General features: G+C 40.5%; 2 protein-coding genes across 9 annotated transcripts in view; one reads left to right on the forward strand and one right to left on the reverse strand.

The window, feature by feature from the left end:
• The window catches only part of SAMD3 (sterile alpha motif domain containing 3), a 57,673-nt gene extending 53,295 nt beyond the window's left edge, over positions 1-4,378 (forward strand). For all 3 annotated transcript variants that reach the window (XM_047102726.1, XM_047102725.1, XM_047102727.1), the window contains 3 exons: positions 2,685-2,856; positions 3,583-3,665; positions 3,893-4,378. In XM_047102726.1, the coding sequence (XP_046958682.1) occupies positions 2,685-2,856; positions 3,583-3,665; positions 3,893-4,177 (540 nt within the window). In that variant the 3' untranslated portion in view covers positions 4,178-4,378. The remainder of the gene's footprint in view (positions 1-2,684; positions 2,857-3,582; positions 3,666-3,892) is intronic.
• A 3,392-nt stretch (positions 4,379-7,770) lies between these two features.
• The window catches only part of L3MBTL3 (L3MBTL histone methyl-lysine binding protein 3), a 127,296-nt gene continuing 116,153 nt past the window's right edge, over positions 7,771-18,913 (reverse strand). For 4 of the 6 annotated variants that reach the window (XM_047101762.1, XM_047101764.1, XM_047101763.1 and 1 more), the window contains 3 exons: positions 13,989-14,161; positions 13,708-13,770; positions 7,771-8,650 (listed from right to left, as the gene is read on the reverse strand). In XM_047101762.1, coding sequence (XP_046957718.1) covers positions 8,507-8,650; positions 13,708-13,770; positions 13,989-14,161 — 380 coding nt within the window. In that variant the 3' untranslated portion in view covers positions 7,771-8,506. The remainder of the gene's footprint in view (positions 8,651-13,707; positions 13,771-13,988; positions 14,162-18,913) is intronic. The other 2 variants (XM_047101765.1, XM_047101767.1) reach the window with 1 other exon arrangement.

An 18,913-nucleotide genomic window follows, 5' to 3' on the forward strand; every position in this document is an offset into this window, starting at 1 on the left:
AATTAGTGGATGATTGGTGTCTCGGTCTGTTTGGGTTGCTATAACAAAACACCATAGACTAGATGGCTTATGAACAGCAGAAATTTACTCCCCATTGTCCTGCAGGTGGGGTGATCCAAGATGAAGGCTCTGGTAGATTTGGTGTCTGATGAGACCCTGCTTTCTAGTTCATGGATGGCATTCTCTAGCTTCTCTAACTTCACGTGGCTGAAGGGGCAATCTGGCTCTCTAGGGTCTCTTTTGTAAGGGTGGGAATCCCATTCATGAAGGCTGCATCCTCCTAACCAGGCCCTTCTCAAAGGCCTCACCTCTTAATACTATACACTGAGCATTAGGTTTAACATAAGAATTTGTGGGGTGGGGGATAAACATTCAGTCCGTAGCAGTTGGTAAGGCTGCTGTGGACGCTAGAGTTGCAGCCTTACGGGCCTTCACTGGAGTGCAGCCTGCGCAGGTTTGTGATTAAAATACCTAAGCTATGGTTCAGCATCCTTTCAAAGAACGATAGATGAGAGTGAGTCTGAGTGGGGAGCGGACAGTGGATTTTAGACCTGAGACGGTCTCTCATGCTTTGTCTTAAGTCTCTTTTTCTCCCAACCCTTCAGGCATTTCACCCTTTATATCCAAAATATGGATTGGGATATGGTTTTTGTAATGACTGTACTACTTAATGAATAAAGTTGACTATTTTTTCAAACAAAAGAGTTGAACGGGGGGCGCCTGGGGGGCTCAGTCAGTTAAGCATCCGACATCGGCTTAGGTCATGATCTCATGGTTCATGGGTTCGAGCCCCGTGTAGGGCTCTGCACTGACAGCTCAGAGCCTGGAGACTGCTTCAGATTCTATGTCTCCCTCTCTCTCTCTGCCCCTCCCCTGCTCACACTCTGTCTCTCTCGCTCAAAAATAAATATTAAAAAAAAAAAAAGAGTTGAACATTTTAGCTTTCTTCAGGGAGTACCTCCCAAACTAAGCCTTGTGTGGCCAGCTGGGATTTACAAAATTTGTAAAACCCTTGCTGTGCTTCCTAAAATAAAAGCAAACTTAACCTTACTTACAAATACCCAGTTAATGAACAGTCCCTATAGCCGGACGGCTGCTCCTGCTCCAAACTATTCCCACCACTTGTTGCTACTGATACTACCATTGTGTAGTGCTATGAGCTTAGGGAGCTTATGGCACAGGTATGGCCAAAGAGAAGTGGCCAGTGTAGGACACTGGACCAAGGAGTTTACACGGACCCTTCATCACCACCTGCACTCATCAATCTCCTCCTGTGAAAACACTGTCTTTCAAGAGAAAGCGGGATGCTAGTTAGACACTAAGATTTCAGTCCTAGGTCTGCTCATTGCTATAGAGGTATTATGGCTCTAAAATTTCTCACTGAACAAAGCGAGGATATATACCTTTGCAAAAATGTGTGCATGTGCACACACACATATACACACATCTGCGTCTGCTTATGTATCTATACGTAAATATTAAACACCATGAGTTCACATTTATACTTTCAATTCCAATCCAAACCACAGGGCTTATTCTAACCTACCCTCTTTCCATACATTCTAACTCTCTTCAACAGTGAGAAACCTGACACCTATTACCCTCAATGTATTTACTTATTTCTATTGATCAGTCTTCAAGTTCATGAACCTTTTCTTTGCATTTTCCAGTATGCATTTCCCTAACCAGTGATGTTTCCATTTCAGTAAATGTTCTTTTCAGTTCTGAATTTCAATTTGGTTCTTTTTTGATTTATATACCATTTCTCTGCCGAGATGCTCCACACCATGATATGAAATTCGCGGGTCTTACCATGTTCCCCACCATCCTAGCTTAGTGGTCCACTGAGGGTTGGCTGGTAACAGAGCCTAATGGGCATTCCAGTTTTCTGATAACTACTTCTGGACCAAATTTTTGGGCAACTGATGATCTACCAAAATGTTCAAGAAATGAACATTTGTGGGTAGTATGTAACTATTCTTTACAGAGTTTTAGGGAGAGTGATGATTACATTAATTCCTACTAGTGTGAATGATGATAAATGGTCTTATAATGCCACTCTGTCAAAAAAAAAAAAAAAAGCAGGGAGGTGGCAGCGGTGGTGGAATTCTCAGAGGGAGAGTACTTAGGCAGTGGCAGGAAAAGGTGATGTTGAGTAAAGGGGTTTCCATATAGGTAAACTGGTTTTGCTGTCACTTTGTAGTCAGATCTCCTACACTTACTATTCACCACTTACTCTTGTTTCTAAAGCTCTTCCCTTTCCCTTTAGAATGCTATGGTTAGGTATTTTTTGAAGGCTTGCTTCCTAAAATCTAACAATTTTCTTACTTTGCCTCTTGTTGGGTACTGCCTAAAGAAAGAAGACCCTAGAATCTTAGCTGATCAAATAGCCAAAATATGCATACAGAAGTTGGAGCCCTCATTTAGTTGAGCCTGCATGCAAAGTTTTAATTCTATGGGCATAGAAATTTGCCATATCCATTATTTATCTTTTCCTATTTACTTCAGGCTTGCTTTCTTTTTTCCTCCTGTCATTACGTCTTTCTTTCTCCACTAAAGCTACTCATATATCTTGTATAGATTTTAAACTAGCACTCAAAGTTCAATAAAATCCTAAGGAGTTATTTACTTCCTTATAGTCAGTACATTAGCTTTTCTTGTGGTCTTTTTCTTCTTTTTTCTAGATGTTCAGAGAATTCCAGCTTCTTACAAGAACAGATATTTATAAGAAAACAAGGCACATTTTGGAATCCTATTCGGAAAATATACTGACTTCTTTTTCAGTGGTAAACAATCCAATCAATATTGCATTGCAAGAAAAACTGAAACAGCACACAGATGAAGACATGTTGAAACGTTAGTAAACCTGGGGGTGGGGCAATCTAGTCAGTTACCTGTTTAATTCAGGATAGAGAAGCTCTGTTTTGGAAATAAGTAATTCAGTGAAACAACACACAGGATAGAAAAAAGAACTTCTCAAATAGGAGGAGCCTAGGTACAGAATTAAAAGTACACTTGAGGGGCGCCTGGGTAGCTCAGTTGGTTAAGCATCTGACTTCAGCTCAGGTCATGATCTCGCGGTCCATGGGTTCAAGCCCTGCATCGGACTCTGTGCTGACAGCTCGGAGCCTGGAGTCTGCTTTGGATTCTGTGTCTCCCTCCCTCTCTGCCCCTCCCCCACTCATGCTCTGTCTCTCTCTCTCAAAAATGAGTAAACATTAAAAAATATTTTTTAAAAAAAGTACACTCGATTTGGTAAAATCCTATTTAGGGAACCAGTAACCTGTTAATTTCATAATACAATCACAAGGTAAAGCATGCTAAAATCTTCCTGGGTGATGGACAGAGAGTACAGGACTCTGATCTTCTCCTGGCCATGATCTGGAGAGCGGGACATGAGATGTAGATGTTTATTCGAAAAGGATGTTGGTTAAATGCTTGTGAAACACTGGTTCAAGAAGACTGGTTTGTTCTCTGTAGAAGCAAATGATTAAAAAAAAAATCCACATTTTAAGACTGGCTTTGCTTATAATTGGCAAAAGCTTATTTTTACTTGGACTTTAAGAATGTTTACTTTGGCAGATATGAAGATGACAGCCACATGTTTGCTCCTACCAGATGTTTTTGGGGACGATCCCAGTCTTTTTGTCATCGTGAATGAGAAGGTATGTAGTATGTCAATGATTGGGCTTGACAGTTCATGTCTTCATGTGATCATTTATTCGAACGCAGGGTGGTGGCCCCTTTTGAAGTATCGTTTTGTCATATTTACCAATACGCTGCACGGCAACAAGCTCATTTATTGTAACACCACGGTTAAATTGAGGCACCTTTATGACTTAGCGATTTTCCATATCACAGAGTGGTGACTCCATTATCCATTTTTTTTCAGGTGCAAGTGTCCACACCCGTGTTAGAAGTCAAGAACCCTTTCAACACTGATGTCTGTGAATTTTCTTTGTATTTAGAAAAAGAGAAGCTCACGAAGGTGGATGACTGTGTTACAGCCTTGGCTGCTCTCATAGCTGCCTTCCATGTATTTGGAGTTGAGTGTCCAAGAGGACTGTCCCAAACCCTCAACTTCCTAGAGACGTTGATTTTTGACATGCACAGTCCCCATTTTCCTTCTATGAAAGAAAAGGAAAAGGAAATAGCGTTTCAACACCCACTTACCTAATGAGAGGCCAAATATTGCATCAGAATTGATTTCTAGGGAAACCTAAAACTTTGCAAAAAATTGTTTTGACTTAGGGTTATGGTAGAGGTAGGTATTATCTTGTGTCAAAGGATGCAAATGAATTTCAGTACCTTCTTTCTATATACTTAGACACTTGAAATTCTTTGTGAAATTCTGTAATAAAATACTATTTAAGAGCGGTTTCTTTTGATTCGAGTTCTAAGAAATTCAATAGCCCAAGCTACACTTTTTTTTTTAATTTTTTTTTAACGTTTATTTATTCTTGAGACAGAGACAGAGCATGAACGGGGGAGGGTCAGAGAGAGAGGGAGACACAGAATCTGAAACAGGCCCCAGGCTCTGAGCTGTCAGCACAGAGCCTGACGCGGGGCTCGAACTCACAGACTGTGAGATCATGACCCGAGCTGAAGTCGGACGCTCAACCGACTGAGCCACCCAGGCGCCCCCCCCAAGCTACACTTTCAAGGGGGCATTAGTTTTTGAAAGGCCCTATGTTTCAGATACACTGAAGTCCTTCAGATTAGGGTATGACATCTTACCCTTCGCTCAGTGTGCCCAACTTTGGAAGACTTAATGCTCAGGAGCTGTACATTTGTGGCCCGTGGGTGCATACTCCCCACTTCTTTCCCCATGCTGACCTGCCTGGCTCCTGGCATTTTGGTTTCCTTCGACCATGTGTGTTGAGAACCAAGGCTGCTTCATTCCTGGGCTCTTCTTACTGCTTGCTGAGCTCACTGGCACGGGTCCTGATCACCTGTGACCTGTGTAGCCTTCCACTGCTCCCCTCTCTCGACATGTAGTGATGGCCCTGTTCTGGTCTCCTCAAAGTTTCTCCTTTTCTCTGGCTTTGACCTCTGGTGTTGGTGTCTGTCCTGGCTGCCGCTCGGGTTTGTCTGGGTCTATAATATGGACCTGGCCTTTCTCCGCCAGAACCTCTGCGGCACCAGTTTCTGGACTCGCTCTCCTGCCCGTCTCAGAAGTCCAGGTCCTGGTTCCTCATCCATCCAGCCCAGAGTCCCATGTTATAATTCCATTTGTTCTGTTCCTAAAGATGGTGCATAAGTAAGTACTTCTTAGGTCTGGCAAGACTTGCTGTACTCTTTTCAAGTACTTTATAAGGAAAAATGATAACACTACCGTTTCAAGGTGCCTGCCCCTTGATATCATCACCACAGTATCATCATAACCTATCAGTTTTGACAGAACAGATTGATTTAGAGACTGAAGAGATCTAAGTGTGCTAATACTTGGCAATGTGATGAGCATTTCTGGGGTTACTTCATCAAATTATTTTTTTTAAAGCTTAAGAAGGGGTTTGTATGAATTATTCAAAAAATATTTTTATGACCTAACATCTCTGGAAATACATTTATTCTGCAAATATTTATTCTAATATCTTTTTCTCTATAAGTTCTATTTATTACAATGCTTAAGTCAGTGAGACAGAAGATGAAATTTCAATCAGCTGCTCCCCTTTACGATGACTGTTGACTAACTGCTTCCATGAGACTGGACAGGCAGAGGACCAATTTGATAGATGTCATTTTCACATAAACTAATCCCTATTCCATGGCTTCCACTTATTCCATTTCACTGGAATGTGCCTTTAGTTCCTTACGAACTTTATTTCCCTAAACCTCCCCCCCCTCCACCTTTTTTAGTTTCACAAGCTGTCTTATTCTTCCTCTCCCAAATGAATTTACCAAATTCTTAAAGATTCCTTTCCTTAGGAGCACACAGGGTCTGTGGCTAAAGGTCAATGAAAACTTCTCTTTGTCTCCACAGGCTGGGGAAGACAGGTAGGGGGTGGAGCCACAGGAACACTGCAGTGAGGTCTGGCTCTAAACGTGACAGACATGAGCTGACCATGAGGGCAAATCCACATTAAGCTTTATTGTCTGTTTCATTGGTACATCGATCCCCAGTGCCCAGCATGACCTTGCCACTTGGTAAATTTTCATATTGCTTCACTAACACAACCCTATTTTCTTTGGAGCCTGGGTCTACTGAATCTAGAAGTTGCAAAACGGCAGCCTGTGGTCATATTTCAACCTGCAGACGGGTCTCATTTGGTTTACACAGTGAAATTTTTTAATGTCTTTAGATGGGAAGGCCCTATTGATTTCTACATTCCCTATCCCTTTGTTTGCTTTAGCCCAAGCCTGTGTCTCTCACTTCAGGGACCTCCCTGTCATCATGGTCCTATTTCCTGTGTGAAACCTTAGACTACATCCCAGGGAAGGAATGGTGAAAAGGTTTCCCCTACTTGAGGTACACTGTTCCACCTAAGGATGCTTAGAAGCCTTGCCTCTAACATATAAAACCTGCTGCTTAGAATGAATATTTTAAATAACACTTAAAATTCTCTTTGTTAAAACATGCTTTTAAATGAGAAAGAAAAAAATCCCCAATAGGTGTGAAACCTACTTAACCAAACAACTTATTTACTTAGGTACTTATTTATTGTCATTCTTTGCATCATCTGGGACATAACTTGACAACTTTGAATCCTGCGAATACATCCCCCATAGCTTTGTAATGCCCAAATCTTTGACACTGTTCCTGCTCTCATGTGTCAGACAAGCTTTCTAAAAAAAAAAAAAAAATCATACGTGTGTAAAAAAAGTATCTGCAATTAAGATTTTATTTCATCCGTGTCAGATACAACAAGTGCAACCTGAATGTACAAATTCTGAACAAAACATAAAAAAGAAAAAAAAAACAACAACGAAAAACTTATTTCAGCAAATTCATGCAAAGAAATAAAAGGGAGGCTGCAGATACCATGGCCTTTTGAATGCTGACAAATGCAGAGGACCACTAATAGACTCCTAACGGGGGACGTCCCAGGAAGTCCCACATCAGAAAAAATGAGAGCAAGGAAGGAGAGAGGTGGAACTTGCCCCAGAATTCAGACAGCATGCTACGAACTGACTACCGACTTTTATCTTCGCCCTTGAATAAATGGCCAATCCTAGAAGTAGACATTGTCTCCAAAGGCTAATAATTTACCTTTTGTGTTGGAAAGGCAGTGTCACGAAAGAAACACTACAGCTAGCAGTTTATGGATAATCCAGGGCTTTCATTTAAAGTGCATCTGTACATTTACAGAACTTAGGGGAACCGTTCTACAGAGAATCTTTCCAAAACGGAGGTTCTTGAATAACTGCTTTGGGAAACCCCCTCCTGGATCTGTGAGCATTTACAATCTTTGTGCTGACTGGTGTTGCTCCCTCACACTCCGCCCTTTCACTAAAATCCACATACTCTCTCTTCGGCCAACTCTAAGAAAACCTTTGGGTCTGGAGGAAGATCTGGGACAGAGCTCTTTATGGATTAGTGTTTCCATCAACAGAATGAGCCCTTCGGCCCCTGAAAAGCACTACAGTTACGTCATGGACAATCGGAGAGAAGCTTAAGATCATCTCATAAATAGTTCAAGATCCTTACAAACAAGCCCCCCCCACCCCGCCCCCAATATATTTGCATATTCCTTGGATACCACTGGACTCTTGTAGATACACAGGGCACCACAAGGTAGAAGCCTGGATGCCATTCAAATACATCACCTAATTTATTTATATATTTTATTTTTCAATTCCATTATTTATATACACGTTTTTGGTAATTATAGTAATGATGCTGGTGAAAAGTAATTTAACATTTCATAATGCGTGCAAAAGTAAAAACACTGATTTAGAGAAAAGTAATTTTTTACATCTATTCAGCCCCAACAGATTATGACAAGCAGTTAGGCAATATCATGACTTGCAAAGTTATACTTAGCATAATGTTGCAGTTCAAAATATGGCACAGAATTAACAATACAGGTAACAGTCCCACTGGCTAAACTTGGCCAGGTCTTGACTAATTTGGTTTAAGTTGAAGTTGGATTATATAAAAAGGTTTCTGAAAGTACTGAAAAAGAAACCGTGTACATGAAAGAGGACTCAACAATGTTTACAAAATGCCAAAAGTTCTTATCCTGACCCCCCCCTTTACCATAAATAATTAATGAAGTTCCCTTTCCCTCCCACCCCTCCCCCAGCCTCAAAAAGATTTACAAAGATAAATTTAGCTCAGTGAACAGAACCAAAGGATGAGTGCTCTTAGACAGTACCTGGTTAAAAGCTGAAGCACTTTCATAAGGATTCATATATATTGTCTCTTGAGGAATATAAATAATCTGATAGCGTTGCTCTTTTGAGTTTTGGAGACTTCTCGCTTAGGAGTTATAACTGTCCTTGTGCTTTGAATAAAACATGAGCTTTAAAGCAGAAAGCTGATGGTATTCAAAATTCACCATCTTCAAAGTTCATTGTGAGAGTTCTTCTCTGCAGCTTTGAACATCAGGATAGAATTGAAAATTTTGAGAGCAGGTCCCAACTTAATGCTCATAATTTTAACAATGTCTGTTTGGGTCATGAGCAGAAAGGCTTCTCCATCAATTTGCTAAAAGGGGAGGAACAGACAAAAAGATTATGAATCGATCAGATGTAGTGTTGTGGCAAATATCCAAAGTTAAGTTACCAGCTGTCCTCTGCGGAGCAGACGAGAGTTCACGTGTGCAAACATTTCCTGGTTGATGAACCTTTCTTATCTACAATAACCAAACTGGAAGCAATGTGGACTGGAAGCAAACATAAAACTCGGTCCTCTGAAAAATCAGCCCACAGGAAAATGGAAGGTGCCCGTATTTTCCTGGGATTGCTCTGACTTAGGCAATGAGTCCACAGGAATTTGGATAAATCTGGGGTGACTTAGATCCAGTTCCCATTATGGTAGATTTTAAATGCGAGTTAAGCACACAAATGTTTGTGGATATAAACAAAGGAATTCAGGCAAACATGTCAGCTGTGTGCTAACATTTTTTTTTATTAGCTTTCCCCAGTGAAGGAAAAAAAAAAACAGTGATAACATTCATTTTTAGAGTGGCTACAACCATTCTTTGTATGCAGAAAAAAAAGGAGTTACCAACAAGGGCAATCAACAGTGTAGATGGAGACACAGGAAATGAAGGTGATGAACGTGGTGTGGAGAGCTGCAGACTGGGTGACCACAAGAAACATCCTTCCTCCCCCTGGGTCTCTTCCAAGACTAAACTTCTGTGCTTCTACCAGAACTAAACTTCTGGTTTAGCGGACAGAACAAAAGAATAGTCTTTTTTGTAAAAATTTTCAGGTTTGGGGACATTCTACCACCTTCAAAAACAATCATTCATTTCTCTTTCGGTTTTTCCGTTTTACACCACAAGTGAAAGAAAAGTAAAACACACTTTTGCTCTCTGCCTCAGAGTACATCACAAACCTTGACAGCAATGTACTGTTTGGGGTTGATGGTGTCTGTCCCAAATTCACCTGCTGAAGTCCTAACAGGGCCCTAAGAAGCTCAGAACGTGACCTTATTTGGAAACAGGGTCACTGCAGGTGTAATCGGTTAAGATGAGATCGTACTGGAGTAGGGTGATCCAAGATGATGGAAGTCCTTAAAAAAAAGAGGACATTTGGAGCCAGAGGCAGACACGTATAGAGGGAAGACACTGTGAGGAAAAGGTAGAACAGCATCTCCAAGTCAAGGAGGGCGGCCTGGAACAGAGGTTTTCCTCTGACCTCAGAAGGAAGCTATCCTGCTGACAACCTTGCCTTCTTGCCTTCTTCAGACCTCCAGCCTCCACAACTGGGAGACAATACATTTCTCTTGTTTAAACTGCTGGTTTATGGTTCTTTGTTATGGCAGCCTCAGCAAACTCATACCACTCTAAATTCTGTAGACAGTTTACTAAATAAAGGCTGAAACAATTAAGCCGCTGTTTAAGATTTTCCTCTTTCCTCCAATAACAAAGCAAACCTGTAAATCCTTTTAACCAGTACCAGGGTCATCTTATGCAACTTCAAGCAATGATTGTTTGGAAGAAGTTTCCCAATTTTCAGCAAGGAAGCATCTTAGTGTCTGTCATACCCTAGAAGGAAAGGCACTCCCACATAAATTTCCGAATGAAGACAAGTTCAGTGGCAGATAAGAGAAATGTTCTGTTGCTTCTTGGGGAGCATTTGCTCTGGTCTCATTTGCTTGTGCTCTGACAGTCCTCGGGTCAAGCAAGGCCAAGCAGAGAGGCAGATCTATTAACACTTCACTCAACCAAGGCAGACCTTAGTAGCATAAACGGTCTGATCGAAGTCTTCTAAGTCATTAATGAAAAGGTCAACGAACACACCGGTTCCCAAGGAGCTCATTGCAAAGATGGAATTGTTTATTATAACCTCGGGCCCTACTGAGTCTCTTGAGATTATATAAGAGTTTAACATGACAGATGACTGATGAAAAGAAACATTTAGAGAATGGCAAGGCTGGAACCTGAAAGCTAGGAGTGGGGTGAGAAGGTGAAGTTTTGGTAGATTATTTTTAAGGTTACACTGGAAAGAAAAAGTCAGCTTGAGGTGGGTGCCAGCCAGTATATTTCACACAGGCTGCTCCAACGTGCAACCATATGGACAAGCCTCATTTGGAAGGAAGTAAACTAAATTGGAGAAAGCACTTTCTAAGCACAGTGATCACCGCAGTGTAATACTGGGTTTGCTTCTGTTTGCCTTTGTGATGTATATAAACTGCTCTAACTCCAGAGATTAGAGATTAAGTATCTCGCTAACGGCCCAAAACTCTGAAGGAGGGTTTGGAACTCAGGATTCTGGCCTTCCATTTCATTACTCTTTCCAGCACTCCTGGTTCTGCTCCCCATGTTTTAACTCTGCGAATCACAGTGACATGCTGTTTGCGTGTCTTTCTCAGAGGGTAAAGGTATGAACGTGCTCACTCAACACACACTTATTAAACACCTATCACGTTCCAGACACTCTTCTTGGGCCTGCGCATACAGCAAAGAATAAAACAGATATATAAGCAAAACCAAGCAAATGAGTAAACCAAAACTCCCTGTGAAGTTTACGGTCTAGTAGTGGAAGAGAGACTGTAATCAAAAAGTATGATAGGTAAGCAAATTAATTAGTAACGAACTGACAGTAATAAATTCTAAAAGGTGATCAGTGCTATGAAGAAAACCTCTGGGTGGGGAGGTGGCTGCACAGCAGGGGCAAGGATGGATGACTGAGAAGGTGGCATCTGAGCAGAGGGAGCACGGCATGTGAACGTCTGGAGGAACAGCATCCCAGGCAGGGCAGACACAGAAGGCGCCTGGACAATATGAAGAATGGCAAGGAGGTCAGTGTGTGCAGCAAACAGGGTAAGCCAAGGATGGAGCAAGCCGAGGTCAGGAGGTTCTCGCCTCTCTAGAGGTCACGGCAGGCCCTTGTGAGGATTTTTGCTTTTATTCTGCTTTATGTACTGGAAGGCTACGAATGGAAGGGTGACATGATTTGACTTATTTTGAGCAGGATCATTCTGGGTAGGCTGGGAACAGACTGTAGAAGAGCAAAATTAGAAGCAGGGAGACTGGTTAGGACGTTACAGTGTTGATCCAGGTGAGTGAGGATAGGGGCTCAGAGCATAGTGGCAGTGATGAAGGCAGAGACACAGCCAGAATCCCTGTATGTTTCCAAAATACGCCCAATAGGATTTTCAACAGATTAGATGCAGAATGTGTAAGAGAAAGTGAAGTCAAGCACGGTTCAAATCACGGCCCGTCCTAACACCTGTACTTTGCCTCTTAGACATGACTCACCAGGGTTTAGTTAGATTTGTCTTATGGTTTACTTCTAGGCCTTAAAACCAACACCTGCTGACCTTGTGAGACATGAATTTCACAGGAATTTATAGGATGAATAAATAAAGGAATGAAGGACTATGCAAACAATCACTGTCTCGCTCCTCACAAAGAGGATCTGGCTTTGAGAACACTGTTGCTCTGTTATTTAGTTTCAGTAAGATTCAAGTTCAAGTTCAAATATGTTCTTTCTTTGAATACATTTTTCTACGCCATGAAAGCATATTCAAAGAAAGAACATATTTGAACTTGAATCTTACTGAAACTAAATAACAGAGCAAATCCATATGGATTGTCTAGATATCAACAGAACCAAAAACAGTTCTAATATAGATGTACTATAAACTTATTTAAAAAAATGTTTTATCATTATCTCAGGTAACAACTACATGACTTTTTTTTTTTTTTTTTTCTACAGAAAGAACAACAGCTCCCTGCAGGTGTCTAAATCTGTTCAGGGACTGAAAATTAACTGAGTGTGATCCACGAAGAACTTAGAATTTAGGAGTTAAGGAAAGAAACTCAAAATCTGAACAACTATCAATTAAAGACCAACTAGAAAGAAGATGAAACATTCTTGAAACAAGAACATAAATCAGAAAAAAAGGATGCTGAAAATCAGATCCTTGTATACTTTAGCAGGCTTCTGTCTAAAGCAAAACAATACTAATAGTATAATGATGCTGACGATGCCTGGATCCTTAGCTGTCTTGATACTCTTGCCAGGCTCTTTTTTTTTTTTTTAAATTTTTAATGTTTATCTACTTTTGAGAGCGAGACAGAGACAGAGCATGAGCAGGGGAGGGGCAGAGAGAGAGGGAGACACAGAATCTGAAGCAGGCTCCAGGTTCCGAGCTGTCAGCACACAGCCCGACACGGGGCTTGAACTCACGAACCACGAGATCATGACCTGAGCCGAAGTCGGACGCTTAACTGGCTGAGCCACCCAGGTTCATCTTGCAAGGCTCTTAATTGAAAGTATGCTATTCTTAGCAGCTGAGGCTACACAGAGGCAAAGAAGGCATATATACTTGTAACTATAGAAAAACCTTCTGAGATTACTTGGGTCTTCTTTCGACCTTCTGGTAGCCAAGACGAGAGTGAAAACAGACTGCTCTGCTTGGAGGCGCTGACAGGCTAGGGGCTTATTTTTAAAGGGCTCTAGTGAGAACAGAGTCTGCTATACTCAAATAGCATTACATGCACGGTAGTTAAAGCCAATTTCTTTTTTGTTTTAATGTTCAATATAGGTCATAACATTATTAAGCATCTCTTATCTTGATGTTTTGGGCAGGCAGAGGATAAACTAATCTCCCAAATGCAGACGGTAATGACTATCAGTTATTATAAACATTACTGAGATAGGTATAAGATCTAAGGGGTTGTTTTAGCAGTAACAGTAATATTTAGTATAACATTAAATGAATTTAATCTTGGTGTTGTTAAAGTGATGCTTGAAAATAAAATAATGGGAATTTCACTGTATTAAAAATAAAATGTTGCTTATCTCTTTGGTTTCTTTCTGTGCTATAAGAAAATGCATGCTATTAAGGTTTTTGTGTGTGGTTTGTTTTTTAGGAACGGGTCTGGTGCTATTGCTGTGGAGCATCATAAAATGGTACAAACACTTCTGTTACATCCGATCTCATAGAAAGACATCTGTGTACAAATGACGAATGCTGCTTGTTAGACAACGCCACGCCAATCTGTCAATTTCAACACCAGCGCTCTCTTCCCTCCTCTCCCAATTCAAAACATCTAACCGTTCACTGCATTTCAGTGGGACACTTACTTCATCTTTAAATACCTTTCCGTGTTCTTCACAGCCAGGTAAGCTCTGTATGAATTCTGACACCTGTCAAAAATAAGGTAACAATTCCAGTTGAAAACAGAAGCCCGAATCTAAGTGCTACAGGTTCAAAATGTTTAACCTGCATGCGTTAGTTGTTTCTCTCAGAACAATTTCTTCCCTTTCAGGAAGAGAGACTAAGCCCCCCACACATTCACTGTATCTGCTCCTGAAGTCAGAATTGCTATATCCAGTTCCTGGCAGACAAAGAAAATGAAATATACCTCATCTGTGCTCCATTTGGAAACTTTACTGGCAGGAATTCCAGCTACGGTGGGGAGAAGTTTGCTCTGCTGCTCCCAGCGCAAGGGCAGACATGGAATTGGTGATTTAAAGGACAGAAAGACAGCCGACCGGCGCTGTCCTTGTTGTAGGCTAGGTTCTTCCCGGGCACCTGCTGGATTGAAACAAACCGGAACTCACTCTCTGAAAAGGCGCAAAGACAGCCCCAAGTGCCAGTTGTCTCCCCCAAATAATGAGTTGGTGGGCGGCACCTACTTAAAGCATGCTTCCTTTCAACATTATTGCCAGTGAACAATTACACTCTCCTTTGTCCTTACAGAAGGTAGGTCACGGTAAGAAACAACCTGTAAATTCAACTTACACATTTGCTACATTACCCTTTATGGAAGATGTGTCATGTTAACAATGTTGCCTCTTTAATGTCTCATGAAAGATACTTGCCTCCCAGCTTTAGTGGCAAGGAAAAGGACTATCCAAGCCTCAGGAAATGGTTTTGTGTCCCTTTCAGTTGTGGATATCCTAAAAGTAACCACCAAATTGTACATGATGGAGTCCAGCCACTGTGGTTACCCTGTGTTACTAGACCTGTTCTTTCCTTTTAGCTCAGCCCTGGTTTCATCTTTCAATTTCTGTTTACCAATCCCATTGGCTTTTTAAATAGCTTACTTAATTTTTTTAAAGGGATATGAAATTATTGCAATAAAAATAAAACAGAAAGGCAAATGCTTTTGTCATTCTTGTATTTGTGAAGATCAAAATTAAAGCTACAGAATATTCCATTCATCTGCCAGATCTTCTGAATCCAAACATGTTTACTGCTGCTCTCCTAAAACAGCCACTTCTTAGCAAATGATTTTATGTCACTGGGACTTCTAGAGTTTGTCAGTAATTATCTCAAGATCCTTTAGAAAAGAAAACTTTTCTGAAAACTACTTACTCAAAGCCCATGAGAAGAAAGGCTCCTCCTCTACATTTACTCTCCTCCACCCCTACACCATCTCAGTTACAATGCTACTTCAATTTCGGGGCGCCTGCGTGGCTCAAGTCAGTTAAGCATCTGACTTCGGCTCAGGTCATGATCTTGCAGTTCACGAGTTTGAGCCCCACATCAGGCTCTGTGCTGACAGCTCAGAGCCTGGAGCCTGCTTTGGATTCTGTGTCTCCCTCTCTCTCTCTCTGCCCCTTCCCCTCTCACACTCTGTCTCTCTCTCTTTCTCAAAAATAAATAAACATTAAAAACAATGAAAAAAACAAAAACAATGCAACTTCAATTCCACCACAAGTTTTTGCCAAATGGTTACCCAGTTTAGGCTTTTGTGTCACTGAGACTATTTCAAACTGGCTTGTATCTCTAAGATTATTTTAAGGTTTTTTTTCTTTGAAGAGTAAGATTTACAGAAAAGTAGACAAATCGTTAAGTGTACAGCTCAAATAATTTTCACAAAGTGAACACACCAATGTACCTAACACCAGGATCAAGAAACAACATGGCGGCACACCCAGAGCCTCCTGTGTCCCCTTCTAATTACACCCCGGCCAGCAAGGGCGACAACCACCTTCCTGACTTCTAACACCACAGGTTCTTTACCCTGCTTCTGAATTACATTCAGATGAAAATCTTGGTGTTTCTGGCTTCTTTCTCTCAACAGCATTGATTATGAGATTCATTCATATTGCTCGTTGAATGTGCCCTTTGCTGTATGGTTTTTCAATAGTTATGAACATTCCACAAGTAATTGGGAGTTAATGGACATTTTAGTTGTTTTTAATTTTTGGCTATTACCAACAGTGTTGCTTTGAACATTACCTGTACCAGTCTTTTCTTGGACACATGTATGATTTCTGTTGTGTATGTGTATGTGTATATGTATATGTAGTGCGTGCGTGTGTGTGTGTGTATATATATATATACAAATTCTGCCAGTTTTCCAAAAACAGTTATGCAATATGTATCCACTAACAGTGTAAGGGGGTTACAAATGCTTTCCATCTTCAATAACATGTGGTATTGTCTATCTTTTTACACTTTAACCATTTTGGTGAATTTGTTGTGGTATCACATGTGGTTATAATTGCAGTTGTCTGATAACTAATGAAGTTGACAATCTTTTCCTATGCTATTTGGCCATATGGAGAACCTCCTTTGTGAATTATTTACGTTTTATGCCCGTTTTTTCCATTGGGCCATCTTGCCTTATTTCTTACTGATTTGTAGAAGATACACACACACTCTCTCTCTATCTCTCTCTCTCTCTCTGGATAGGAATCCTTTGTTGGAAATAGGTATTACGACAATCCTTTGTTGGAAATTAGGTGTAAGTGAAGTTTAACTTACTTTTTTTCTTTTACAGTTAGTGCTTTTTGTAAGTCTACTGAAGAAATCTTTGCTTACCTCAAGGTCCTAAAGTTAGTCTCCTCTGTTTTTCCCTAAGTACTTTATGTTTTCCCTTTCCCTTGAAATTTCAATCCACCTGAAATTTATTTTGGCATGGTATGAGATAAGGATTGGCATTCCTAATGTATTTTTCCACATGGATTTCTAATTGCCCAAACATGATTTTATTGAAAAGACCACCCTGTTCCCACTGTACCACAGTGCCAGCTTTAACATAAAAACGTGTCTTCAGATCCTCTCTTCTGTCCCACTGGTCTCTTTACACCAACCTACAGGTTTTAATTACTATCACTTGATAAGTGTCTTGATGTCTGTGATCTAGGTCTTTTTCAAGACTGCCACAGCTATCTTTAGCTCTCTGCACCTCCATATAAAATTTAGGATAAACTTGTGGAAAAAAAACCCCGCTAGGATTTAAATGGAGATTACCACTAAATACAGACCAATCTGGTTTTGAAAAATGACTTCTTCACAATATCCAGTCTTCCAATCCAAGAACAGGGTATTTCGCTCCATTGCTTTGGAACTTCTTTATGACTTCTCTTTTATCTTTTGTCATTTTCATGTAGAGGTCTTGCTCATCTTTCGTTAATTTTATTCCTCTGTATCTCAAGTTTTCAGTTTCTTAAAAATTTTTTTCTTATTGTTCTATTGTGGCTCCTCAAAAACTTTTAAACTAGCCTAATCTGAATTTTGAATTGCTCTATTAGAAAGTAACTTAGAACTATTTAAAAAAAAAAATCTATCTTACTGAAGCTAACAGCCACTGGTCCTCGCTCTCTACCTGAGTTGAGCTCATACAGAAAAATCTACCCGCTCCACACGAATATATATATATTATATAATTATATGTATGTGTGTGTGTGTGTGTGTGTGTGTGTGTGTGTGTATTCTTTTTAAATTTCCCAGAGTTCAAGATGCTTTTGTTTAGCATATATAAATACAGGGTAACTTAAAAACATTGCTTAATCTCAGACATTCCCAAGAGTTCAGCTAATTATTTGAAATATAATATTTGTGCATCTTTCATGAGGCAGGCTGCTGTGAAATGGTAAGATTTCCAGTTCCACACCAGAGTAAAACCGTAGAGCCTACTCTATGGTTTGTGCTCTGATTGCTTGCCACATAAGTGTCGGTCTTTTCCAAAGCGATACATTTATTATATAACTGTTTCTATTCTATTAACACTTGCCACTGTTCCCTCCTTCACTGCAGCCCCATTCTATTTGCTGCTAAAGTTGTCTTATTTGCGGTTCATTTCTAATGTTGCTACATTATTATTCTTTAGAAAAACAACGGAGCCATTCTTAAAGAAATGACTAAAAACCATAAAGCTCCCCTATTTCTGGTGGCTCCTGCATGTCTTTGAAGCAGATAATATAAACAGGTCTAGACGCATACATCATTCTAAACCTAAAACCAACTTTGCATCTTTCATTTAAGACTTTCCTTCCTTTTGCTGATTCTTTCAGGCTGATTGATGTCCTGAGGCCCAATGGTTGTTTTCCAATGAATGAGGCAAAACTAGTGTTTACCAGCTATATAGAACGCCATCTCTTCTGAAAATAACAGTGTGTTAGCTATGATCCCAGTCCCAAAAAGAGAGAAACAACTTTACTTAAGTGAATGTGTATCTGAGTCCTTGAATGGCACACAAATGTGACTCCAGGTTTTCATTTTAACATGCGATCAGACTGAAATAAATGTGAAAGACTTTGGCTCAAGTAGGCGGCCCAGTGCCAAGAGTAAGGAAGAGGAGGTTTGAACGTGCACAATGTGCTCCAGAAAACGAAGCCCTTGTTCCAGAAGACATTTCTGCTACCACCATTTTATCACTAGGGTCATATTTCTTACCGCCCTCCTCTCAAACTATTTATCTGCATGAAAAATAACACTTTTACAAGAGTTTTCTGTATGTTTGAAGTTCCCTGAAATGAAACGTTCCCAAAGGCATACGATCTAACGTCCTTCTCCCCCTCCCCTTTGGTTTTGTGCTTCCACAGTTCTTCAGGGCTACTCAATTCTATACCACTGGGCACAGAACTGCCCGGGGATGATTTCCGAGTCTATTTCTCACTAATCCTTGCAAAAGTAAAATATTATGAGGAAAGGTTATACTTTGTTTAGAAATTGTCTAAATGGCTTTTATTGTTTTATGACTACCAAGGATATGTATTTCTGGTATAATCTGAGAAAGTGAAGGAAGGATGAACAGGGAGGTGCCTGGCTCAGTCAGAAAAGCATGTGTCTCTTGATCTTGGGGTCGTGAGTTCGAGCCCCATGTTGGGCACAGAGACTACTTAAGTCAATAAATTTTTTTTTTTTAATTTGGGATTTAACAAATTATTTTTTAGCACCTGGGTGGTTCAGTCAGCTAAACATCCGACTCTTGATGTCAGCTCAGGTCATGATTTCATGGTTTGTGGGATTGAGCCCTGTGTCAGGCTCCGTGTCAGCATGGAACCTGCTTAGGATTCTCTGTCTCCCTCTCTCTGACCCTCCCCTGCTTGC

This window comes from Lynx rufus, unplaced genomic scaffold (genome assembly GCF_022079265.1).
Source record: "Lynx rufus isolate CCGP_SWC_20201006 ecotype Redwood Valley unplaced genomic scaffold, mLynRuf1.p SCAF_6, whole genome shotgun sequence".
Lineage (NCBI taxonomy): Eukaryota > Metazoa > Chordata > Mammalia > Carnivora > Felidae > Lynx > Lynx rufus.